Genomic DNA, 12,210 nt, shown 5'->3' on the forward strand with positions numbered 1-12,210 from the left:
CGCAATTCAGTAAGTTAATTTATTTAAATTAGGGCCCACGGTAAAAAGAGGCGCTAGGGACACTAGCGCGTCCCTAGCGCCTCTTTTTCGACAGGAGCGGCGGCTGTCAGCGGGTTTGACAGCCGATGCTCAAACCCGCTGACCACCACTGGTTCGGAAACTGGATGCCGGCAAAATTGAGCGTCCGGTTTTCAACCCGCAGGCCCATTTTAATTTTTTTTTAATTTTTAACTTTTTTTTTTTAACTTTTGGGGCCTCTGACTTAATATCGCCATGATATTAAGTCGGAGGGTACACAGAAAAGCAGTTTTTACTGCTTTTCTGTGCACTTCCCCAGCGCCGGCAGAAATTAATGCCTATGTTTGGGTAGGCGCTAATTTCTGAAAGTAAAATGTGCGGCTTAGCTGCACATTTTACTTACTGAATTGCGCGGGAATACCTAATAGGGCCCGCAACATGCATTTGCATGTTGCGGGCGCTATTAGTCTCGGGGGGGGGGGGGGGGGGGGGGGGGGGGTTGGACGCGCGTTTTCGCGCATCCAAACTCCGCCGGAGCATCCTGTACTTTACCGGCCTGTCAGTATGTAACAGAAACAAAAAACTCTGTGCACTGCAATAGCAGGGACGGGAAGCAAAGACCTGGGGAAGTAGTCATCCCTTCTCTTGGAGGTCTCTCTTTTATCAGTGTTTACCTAGTGTGTTACAAAAAATGTGCCAAAACCATCATTTTGTACATATTCACACATACCTGCCAGTATAGGGCATTTTGTTGCAAGGCATCCCATTTTATTTCCAGTTCCAAAGATATCGAACAAATCAGAATCAAGTGTGCGCACGGTGAGGATTACTTTAAACCTCAAAACTGTTGGGAAAGATTTTTTGAAATACCGATACTTTTCTTTTTCGTGCTTCCCCTTGCCTCTGTTAGTAATTGGAATTGGACAGGGAGGGGTCCACTGCACAGTGCTGTTTAAGCGAAGCTTTCTCTAAAGACAATGAGCCCTCCAAAGTCACATTTCACAAGTCACTTCCCTCCCAGCCCCTAGGCCAAGAGGCACCTGCTAGCATAGCATTGTCGAAGTCTCTCTGGAAATCTTCCCCATTTCAATTCACCATCCTTGGAAACGTTTACCAGGAGGCTGTAGAAACCCAACTAAGATCAGTAACAATGTTCTCCAGTTGCTGGACAGTGCAGCTTGCAATTTGTTGTAATCTGTAACTGGATATTATCCATTTGCTATTGCAGTAATGCCCACAGCCTCACTCCGACTTCCTCCTCTCATAAATATACCTCGGCTTGTTTCACACAAATGAGTAAATGCATTAATTGCGCAATACGTTTTAATCGGCTGAGGGTACTGAGACGCTCTTACCCGCTTCTGACTGCAGCGCACAATCAGGAACGTTTCTATACTGTGCTCTTTAAGGTAAGCATTGCGTTCTCCTCCAAAACCCGGCTCTACCTCATAGTCACCATTCAAATAGTTCAGGGTTGCTTTCGTAATGTGGATTCGCCTTGATGGAAGAAAAGGAATAATTATTTACAAGTGCTGGTGTTCACGTGGTTTACAACTGCTCAAGTGCAAGAAGATGATATTTTCGGATAGTGTACTCTGCAGTCACACAATGGAGAGAGCTGCCAGAAAGATAAATAATGAAAGAGGTGTTCAAGACAATGGGAGGGTGGGCAGGGTGGTGGATAAAATATATTCAGAGCTATCTTGACACCACAGAATATCTGAAGGAGGAAGAAAAGACTCAAAGAAAAGAGAAGGGTCTGCATTGTTTTTCTTCTTTAAATCTGCTGCTTTAGATGGCATGCCCAGGCTGCACCAAGAAACCTCACCAGGCCCCACATCTCTCAGTGCCACTCTTTACAGCTGTGCACAGTGGCGGCAGCTGCCTTCCCTCCTTCGCCGAGATCGAGTGCATTGCCTCCATAGTGCACCTGACTCCAGACAGCCCAAGCGAACAGCAGACACGAACCCCCCTCACCATCCTCACCCCCCGAGTCTTCTGTACTGTAGTGCATAGTGATGCAGCCTGAGCCCCCCTCACCCCCGAGTCTTCTGTACTGTAGTGCATAGTGATGCAGCCTGAGCCCCCTCCCCCCCGTCTTCTGTACTGTGATACAGCCTGAGCCCCCCTCACCCCCGTCTTCTGTACTGTGATACAGCCTGAGCCCCCCTCACCCCCGTCTTCTGTACTGTAGTGCATAGTGATGCAGCTTGAGTCAAAGGGCAGAGCTGAGGGCCCTGCATTTTCTGGAATTTCTACCTGCAGACATCTCTGGATTCGCCCGGATATTTTACTCTGTTCATTTATTCTGCTTGTTTGCTTAATGTCATGAAGCCAAGACTGTACCTTTTGTTGCTGGGCAACTAGAAATGAAGCAGAGTATCTGTGTGCACATTGCCTACTCACAGCCATTGGGATTTACTTTTAATTTATTATATAAAAACAAAAATAAAAAAAAAAATCCACGCATCTGCATTTTTCTGCATAAATACAAAACAATGCTTATGGAGTGTTTTGAGGTTTGTAAAATATGATGCTGCAGAAGTAACACCCATTTTCTAATGACATGTTGATACACACACAACTTCATTCTCTACAGATAAGGGTTTAGAGCAGCAGCCACAGTACGTGGCCCCACTGATCCACAAACAACAAAACAAACTTACCCCGCCTTGCCTCCTGCTTCCATGTGGTTGGCCAGCGTGACATCGTTTGACCACACATCAAACTGCCACTTCCTGAGGCCTAGAACGCCGCAGTGCACCCGACCACTGTGAATGCCAACCCGCATGTTTACATTAACCCCCGTCACCTCCCGAACCAGCCTGGGAAAAAGAAACAGGAGGGGCAGAAAGAAAAACGTTCATTTATTGAGGTATCCGTGCTCCTCCACTTGAATACACAGAAATAAAGGTCAACAACAAACAACAAAAAAACATAAGGTGGAACCCTTTTTATTACTCTAAATACATTTCTTGACTTCATCAGGTCACAATGAAATGAGAAAGTCAAGGTAAAAAGACGATGTTACCTGAGTATACAAGTAAACCTTTATTAAGAAGAGAAAGGGGCTGGTAACATAAAGCAGAGTTGCTTACCTGTAACAGGTGTTCTCCTAGGACAGCAGGATGTTAGTCCTCACACAAAGTTCCAGAATATCTGACATGAGTTTTCCATGCCGGGCTCCAACAGATGATGTCACCATGTGTGAGGACTAACATCCTGCTTGTCCTCAGAGAAACTTGCAGAACACAAAACTTAATGCAATTGTGCTCATTTAACTTTTCCTCAAAAGGCATTCCACTTAGGTTTCAAACACATTAGAAATTCACATAAAATGCATCTCAAATGCATGGAGGGGGGAAGTTTAATTTGTTCAAGACAACCATTTGTGAACAGTTTTACTCTTCACTAGCACAAACACCAGAGATGACCCTAGTACAGATCACTCAAACATTTCTCAGAAGATTTGAAGACTGGGTTCTACAGTGTTTTATGAAAATGTTTTAGAAACAGGAACAGAAAGAGAACATGATGGCAGATAGGAACCATGAAACCCATCTCAATTTCACTCCTGGTGCAATACCATAGACCCAAATTGATCTTTAGTCTTCCCTTCCCATCCAAACAACTAGGGATACCATGCACCTATCCCAGGCTTTCTTGAAATTTCTTACTACTTTTTTCTCCATGACTTCTACTGGGAGCCCATACCATGCATTCATCACATTTTGGGTAATGTTCACGCATGGTATCATGTCATCAAGTGTTGTCCAGTGAACAGAGCATTAACTACTACAATCAGGAGAACTCAAATTCCCCCTACCATACCACACTATGCCATATCTCTGTGTGACCTTTGGCAAACCACTCTCTCCCTGTGCTTTCATTTACCCAACTCTGAATTGCAAACTATCCCACATTATGGAGGGAGGCTCCCTCTGACTTCTCTCCCGAGTCCCATAACATTTTTTCCCATTTTCTTTCTCCTGAATATTCCTTTATTCTTTTTCACTAAACGCACAATTAAACTCTGGAATTTGTTGCCAGAGGATGTGGTTAGTGTAGTTAGTGTAGCTGGGTTCAAAAAAAGGTTTGGATAAGTTCTTGGAGAAGTCCATTAACGGCTATTAATTAAGTTTACTTAGGGAATAGCCACTGCTATTAATTGCATCAGTAGCATGGGATCTTCTTGGTGTTTGGGTACTTGCCAGGTTCTTGTGGCCTGGATTGGCCACTGTTGGAAACAGGATGCTGGGCTTGATGGACCCTTGGTCTGACCCAGTATGGCAATTTCTTATGTTCTTACTCCAGCACATTAAAGCATCTCCCTTTTTCAGACTCAGTCTGCACTGACCAAATGAAGGGACCATATCGCTACAAAGCTAGTCACTTTTGTTTCCAGATACCAGCATTTGCTTGTTTCTGAGGTAAGTACACCAAATATAATTGATTAATAATAACATTGTGCCTATTTGGTCATCTCGTTGCATAGCTTTTTTGGAGACAGATGTCATAAATGTGTTGCCAGGCCTTCCAACTCTGATATAGCTTGATGTGAAGTATATGTCTCAAATACTAAACTACTGAGATCAATATCGGTTCAAATTATCCTTACAATTCATGTTCAGTATCCAGCAATTGCCCATTTTAACCAAAACATCAGTGCAGAACTTTACTAGTTAATTTGGTTCTGGACCCAAAGACACCCATTCTTCATAAGTGTGCAGCCCACATGTCCATTCCGACTTACACAGAGCATACAGGAACCAAGAACAAATGGATTACAGTGGGCTCTGGTAGAGTAAAACCTGTGATGCGGCGAGACGTACTCCCTCAAGTGAAACAAGTATGAAATGCTTTCTCTGTATTAGATAATGAAGAAGCTCTAGCCATGGAGATTGATGTGGCATCTGAAAAGAAAGAAGAAACCTAATGCATGCAGAAATTCCATAATACAATCAATAACTATAAGAAAAAGCTCATTGTGCTGGGTGACTCAGTCATCAGAGGCACTATTCTGGGAACACTTTTCAAGGGAAACACTAAAAGCTTTCTGGGATCATCGGCCAGTAGAAATGCTATACAAATTGTTGCACCGGAGGTGGACCCTTGGGCCGAGGTGGGATTGACACAACCCATAGGTAAGGACCTACGGGTCCCCACCATCGGCAGGCAGAGTAGGCTGATGAACAGAGGCCAGCTGGCGCTTCACCAATACCAGCCCTCGTTCCCGCAGGTTGAGCCTTTGGGTGCCGGGGCCGGCTGGACTTAGGTGGGTCTCTGTATGTGGTCGATGGGGAGATCGAGATCAGCGCAGAGACAGCAGATGAGAGATGGTATAGTCCTACACTGGATGAGGTAGTATCCTGGAGACTCGGGCGCCAAAAGAACGAAGGCAGACAGGGGGCGCCCGAGTAAGAGCAGGCCGAAGCCTGAATAGACCAAGTCCAGGAAGTAAGCAGAAGAGGTGTCGAGGAACAGGCTCGAGTCAGGGCTGGCGGCAATCTGGAAGCAGTGGCAAGCAAGGCTGAGGTCTGATCATGGAGAAGGTCAAGCAGAGTCAACGATGCTGAGGTCTAGGTCTGGAGAGAGGCAGCGACATAATCAGGCAATGCAGAGATCTGGGTCTGGAGAGAGGCAGCAACGTAGTCAGGCAATGCAAAGTCAAAGTCCGTGTAGGCAATCTGAGGAAAGGTGAAGAGCAGGAACGTAGGAGCAAGGAATCAGGAACAGTGAGGAACAGGAACACAGGAATGAGACAAATCCGACCAGTGAGGGGACCTGTTGCAAAGGCAAAGCTAGGGAGCGGAGCCCGGGCTTAAGTACCGGTGCTCCGCTGATGTCATTATCTGGAGCTGTGGCTTGGTTCCCGCCAGGGGCTCTACTTAAACATTAACGATAGGGGTGCGCCGCCGAGTAGCAAAATCTCTCAGCGGGCCACGCAGAGAGACCAGTCGTTGAGCAATGGACGTGGTGGCTGGACTGGGAACGCCAGGGACTGCAGCTGAGCCGGAGGCACCAGGGGAGACCAGAGGACGGAACTGGCGGCCCACCGCTGCCAGAGACGAGGAACCAGGTGCTGGAGTTACTGCAGAGAGGTGAGGGGGCGGTGCCATGGGTCTGCCACGGACGGCACGCATAACACAAATCGTCAAGGCAATCAAAGAAGAAAGCCAAAACTCTGAAGTTGATATTATCATCCATCTGGGAACCAATAACCTTGCTAGAAACAACATCCAAGAGGTACAGAGAGATTTCCAGTCTCTGGTGAAGCCATTGTTATCTGTTCATGGAAAGGGAAAAGAGAGGCTAAGCAATATAGATAATTTCAATGCATGGCTCAAAACTTGGTGTAAGGAACAAAGTTTTGGATATATTGGAGGCTGGGGCAATTTATGAAAAAGTAAAGGGCTCTATGTCAAAGATGGCTTACATCTGTCTGTAATATAAAGAATCAAAAGCGGAAGCTTTGTCACTGATATAATATGACAAATTAGTGAGTTATTTAATTCTTAAGTATATGAAAAATAGATTTAATACCCTACACTATGTGGAATACTATTTTAATTCAACTATATTTAAATGAATATATAGGAGGAAATGGAGGAAAGTTTCATATATTGTGTAGGTGTCCCAACACCACTGTTTTGTGGTTATAATCATTAACCATCCTCCACCTCCATGCTGATTTTTTTAAATATTTTTCGTAAATCTTTGTGTGTTTCTCTAGTCCCAATGAGCCTAAGACTCTTCCGTGGCCAACGATGTCAGTAAATTTCTATGTAAACTACTTATTTTCTTATCCTTCAACCAGTGATGCTCCTTGTGTCCTCTGTACCTCTCTACAAGAAGAAGAACTCTTTAAAAAAAAAAAAAAAAGGAAGTGGTTGAAGGATAAGAAAATAAGTAGTTTAAAGAATAGGGAAGTAAGGGAAAATTTAAAGAATAGGATATAAGGGAAAAATTCAACTTGTTATTGGGTAGCAAATAAAATGTGTGTTTTTAGATTATAGTGTATTGTGTAATATGTATTGATTGTATTGTTAATTATGAATGAATGTGCTATGAGTGATATGAAAATATGTGATGTCAATGTTTTTAAAAAAAATGTTTTTTGTAATAAAATAATTAATATTGTTGATAATATACACAGGTATATATTGCATGATTATTCAAATATCGGAGTTATCCAGATAAGTTATTTGGCTAACACAACCCCACGTGGAACACCCTCAACACAACCCCTTCCTTATTCAGCTGAGTCTTAGCCATATAATGATTTATCTAGCTAACTTTTATCCGGATAAGTAAGGGGGATATTGAAAACTTGCCAGCATGAGAAAGAAGACCTTTCACAGGATCAGCCCCCGCCCTCTGAAACTCATTACCACTGAACATCAGACTGGCACCTGACTTCCACACTTTCAGGAAGAGTCTAAAAGCCTTTGGGCCCATATTCTGACTCCCTCCAGTCAGACACCCCCCCCCCCCAAATGAATGCTTCTTGGGTCCTCTCACCAGCTCCCTCCCTGAAAATTGCCTCAACATCCCCTGATACCTAAGAAATTACCATGCTGGGTCAGACCAAGGGTCCATCAAGCCCAGCATCCTGTTTCCAATAGAGGCCAAACCATGTATCATAATTTCTATATTCCCTCAGTCTTTGCCTCCGTTTCCACTAGTGTTAAGTCAGACTTTTCAGTAGTACCACTGCTCCTGTACAGAAACCCCAGCTACCTCACCATTCCACATTATCTAAGCGTTGTCTTCTGTATACCACTTTAAGGAGCTTCCCTAATTTGACTCAAACCTACCCCCCCCCCCCCAGTTCCATCTTCCCCTTTTTTACTTGTATCAGTAGATTGTTACCTAATTTTGATGATTACTACATCTATGGTAAACCTCTTGTTCTTTTAAGGAAATGGTTGTCTAATATACTGCTTGTTATTTTAAAATTACTGTCCAATATATTGTTTGTTATATCCAAGACCAACTACCATTTTCTGTAACACGCTTTGAACTCTTCCCTACTGGAAGAGCATGTGATAAATAAACAATGGATGATGATGATGAATTTGCTCGATAACTTGTAAGTTATCAGGCTACATGGCTTTGAATACTGACATCTGTGTGTTGAGGATGTGATTACTATTTATTCCTGGCATTTGGAACAGGCACTTTGTGCACGCTTAACTCTAATCAAAGTACCCATCGGTACACTGAAGACAAAAACGGGGAACTAATGACAGTATTTCCACTGCAAAAGCATCTGTTGGCTAAGGGCAGCATTTGGAATATAGCCGCCAGCATGCTGGTGAAGTTTACAGAAAGGATGCTGGAGTCTTACAGGAATTAATTTTCAAGGAGTTACGTGGTGGTCATGCACAAAAAAATAACAAACATGCATTAGTGGCATGCACACATGTATATGATATTATAAAAACTTCATGAGTATGTGCAAACTTGCAGTATCGCAGATAAATTTTAACGGGGGAAAAAAGGGGCAGTCTCTTCTAAAATGTATGCACACAAGTTGCTATTTTGTAAAAGGCATACGCTCATACATTCCCGAACATCCCCGAACACTTCCACACCTGCTTGTAGACTGGCACAATTGAAACTGAGTGTTTAATGTCTCTAGTTTTTGGGTGAGAGATCTGGGTGAACTGGTGGGGGTTCAGGATGAAGTGCTAGATGGTGTAGGTGAAAATCTGGGTGAACAGGTGATAGTATTGGTGATTCCAAGTATGTGTGCAACTATTTTCAGAATGGCATACTTTAAGAGAAACTTTCCTCTGCGTTTAATTTTGAGTTATTACGGGCGAATCGTTACAATTATTCTGCACATCAAGTATGCATGTATACTTCAAAAAAAAAATGGGTAGAGAAAGTATACATGTTCCTGTATTATAAATATAAGTGTGCACTACAACATACAAGTGCATTCTGGGGGCAGAAATGTGCAATATTTTATAAGCTGTGCATACAGCTCTTGCCAAACAATGTATAAAATACTAGAATAAATCTCTGTGTGTATGGTATACCAGAGACTGTTCTGAAAGATGGGCTCCCTAAGCTTACAGAATTAGTGTCACTTATTGATTTATATATATTTTATATATATTTATTTCATACTTTTTCATTAGTTACTCAGGTACACCAGGTATTACACTGCCCCAGAGGACTCATAATCTAAGGGCCTCATTTAATGTGCATTTTCCCCATAGACACAGAATGGGAGAAAAGCCTTAGTAAATCAGACCCTAAATTTGGCAAGTTCCTTTTTGCTCCATGGTCTCTGGTACAGAAGTCACAAGGAGCATCACTGGAAGAAACAGGATTTGAACTCTTACTTCCCTGGTCCTTAGCCTGCTGCTCTAACCACAAGGTTATTCCTCCACTTCATGCTGGCAGCTGTTTCAACAGAAACAGAAATATTCACAGGGGTCCTGCATTAGAAAGTACAAATACACCTCTATAGCTCAACATTTCATTAACTTCATTCCCTGAGACCCAGTAGATGTTTCTTCTCTACAGGGGACACAATATTTGATTTCCTTACTTCTCTGATTCACTGCACTTTAACATGCACTAAAAAATCTAAGGGACAAGGCATCCGAGGTGACTTCCCTGGACTACTCCGTGTAGTCTAGCCTGGTTGCTGCAGCGGCTCATCAGCACATGACCAGAGGCAGCCTCGACTCCCATCAATAACAGCCTGTCCTCTTCCACAAAGATCAATTCTTCTACATTTCATCTGCACAGAAGAACATGCTCGCTTGGCTTGGAGAACAAAAAAAAAAAAAAGAATTGGAGCTGCAGCTGCTCAGGGGCAAAGGAAGAAAAAAATACCGGCAAACATGGAAGGTATAGAAAACAATGCCCCTGTTTTCCTTGAACGCTGCTCTGGCCTCAGGGAGAACACTTTGCAATACCAGGGTTCTCTTTCATCCCATGCAAACGTGAAAAGATCACGGCAGACCTGCCATTTCCTCAGGGTGCTGTCACGGTCAGAAGAAGTACGCAAACATGACTGCAGTTATCACATCTTTTTGGCTGCAGGAAGAGCTTTCTGCGGCTGCAAGCTGATGAACAAGGGGGGGTCCTCTTGGCCTGAGTTTATGGAGGGGGTCCAAGACAAGGCGGGATATTCTTGCCATGGGTAAAAGGAGAGAAAATCCATGCAAGTATGACACAGAATGGCTATTGTTTTTGAGTCTTGGAAGGGAGAAACCACCTTATCGCCAAGAGCTTCATCCCTACCGATACACAATTTATACAAACAGCCAGTGGATAACAACTTCTGGAGTAATGGCACTTCCGGTGAAGCCTTGATGAGACAAGGACCTCCCATGGTCTCGTCACTTTTCAGACTTTCACCTCTGCATCTGACCACCTACCTGCAGGGTTTAAGAGCGCATGCAACAAACCGGACACTGGTTTGTCTAGGTCAATGTTTTTCAAACTTGCCAGCCCCCTTCCTTTTCTTCTCTGTAATAATTTCAGCCCTGCGATGTACTGCAAATCAACGTATGCCAAATCAAATACCTTGCACACCCCCCCCCCCCACCTCCACAAGTTTGAGACCCACTATTATGTCATCTTTCATCAGTGTCGCATTGCCAGAATAAAAAAAAAAAAAAGTTTCAAAAACACTGTCAATTATTTTTATACTTCAAGTACTCCGTGTTTCACTGTTCTGTCCAACAGACTGCAGAGATATTGGTTCATCGGGGATGCAGTATCATGGATGACAAATATTACATCTAACTCTAGACAGACCCATTCATTCGCAGTGCATCAGTTTTTCTTCATTGCTTGGCCATATGGCATACCCACTGCATACACGTATGTCAGAGAAATAAAAAGTATCTATGTGGTGCTGCTCTTATAGACAGCTCATTTTAAAACTACATGAGAAGCGGACCCTAGTTAATGAGGGCAAAACTTTCATACACTTCGCTTAGGTATAAATACACGTGCACTTACCCTTTGACAATTTTCCACAGGTACAAAATACTCATACACTTTGGCACCTTTTTGCGAAGGTGAAATTTCAATGGAAAATAATGCACACAAAAATTGAAAATACAATCTGCACTTGTCATTTTTCCTCCCTTGGCTTCTGGGCATGCCTCTTTGGGTCCAGTTAGGCTATGAAAGATCATGTGTACTTTTAGGGAGATTCACTGAGGGCAGGCTTCAGACATTGCTCGCAAAATGACTTGGTCGACATCAGTGTTATTGGTTAACAAAACAAAATATAAAGAAGACTATTGTTGAAGCCATTCATGCAGGTAAATTAGTGATTTACACTGTCTGATAATTGCCCTCTCTCTCAATATGGATAAAAATGGGTACACTTAGAAGTCAATATGGAAAAGGGTTTGTCTAGCTAACTTTGAAGTTAGCCAGATGACCCCTGCATTTTGAACTTCCCATCCATCTCGGCAGTTAAATTTTAAGTAAGAAGTTATCCAGTTAACTGGATTGTTGTGGTGCTTACAGCCCCCATTATTCTGTTCTTCTAAGTTTTTGATTTTTGATCACAGGCAGTTTTATAATTACTAACAACATAATAAGCATGACTTATGCTTCACAGCCTTGGACTTGTTTTCTTAGACACACAGACGCTGTAAGTTAAAGATGCTGAGCTACAAGGTTATAGAAGAGATACAAGGCCAGTTGACATTCCAACTAATTGCGAGCCATAGATAACACCATTTACACACATGGTGAGGATAATTAGCATGGAGGCAGAGAGCAAATTACCATATGGCCATTTAGATTATTTGTTTATAATAGAAAGCCAATCACAGAAATTTTGCCAATTATGTTATCTAGTTTGGGGCTGAAAATGTACAAGTAAAAATTCTATATAAAGCTGTGTTATCAGTACAATTATTTGAGAGGGAGTTCATGCTGGTGCCTAGCATGGCGTGCTGCCTCTTCATAAGGTACCTTATTATTTAATATTTATAGCATTTTCTCTACAGCTGTTGTCTCTAAGTATCTATTTTCAGAGAACCACAGAAGGATAAAAAGATCTGGTCAGAGAAATCATAGGCTTAAAGTTAGCCAGGTAACCACTCCCTGCCAGGGTGAATATTGCTCTTGTTCTAAAAAGTTAATGTATGTGTGTGTGGGGGGGGGAGGGGGGGGGTGGAAGACCCGACAGGCTCTGTGGGA

The 12,210-nt window shown here is 42.9% G+C and overlaps 1 protein-coding gene across 2 annotated transcripts in view; it reads right to left on the reverse strand.

Annotated features, from left to right (window-relative positions):
• Positions 1 to 12,210, reverse strand: part of ADCY5 (adenylate cyclase 5) — a 472,164-nt gene that overhangs the window by 148,745 nt on the left and 311,209 nt on the right. For both annotated transcript variants that reach the window (XM_029605225.1, XM_029605224.1), the window contains exons 6-7: positions 2,685 to 2,843; positions 1,374 to 1,515 (exon numbers count right to left, since the gene is read on the reverse strand). In XM_029605225.1, the coding sequence (XP_029461085.1) occupies positions 1,374 to 1,515; positions 2,685 to 2,843 (301 nt within the window). The remainder of the gene's footprint in view (positions 1 to 1,373; positions 1,516 to 2,684; positions 2,844 to 12,210) is intronic.

Source organism: Rhinatrema bivittatum, chromosome 6, assembly GCF_901001135.1.
Source record: "Rhinatrema bivittatum chromosome 6, aRhiBiv1.1, whole genome shotgun sequence".
Taxonomy (NCBI): Eukaryota; Metazoa; Chordata; class Amphibia; order Gymnophiona; family Rhinatrematidae; genus Rhinatrema; species Rhinatrema bivittatum.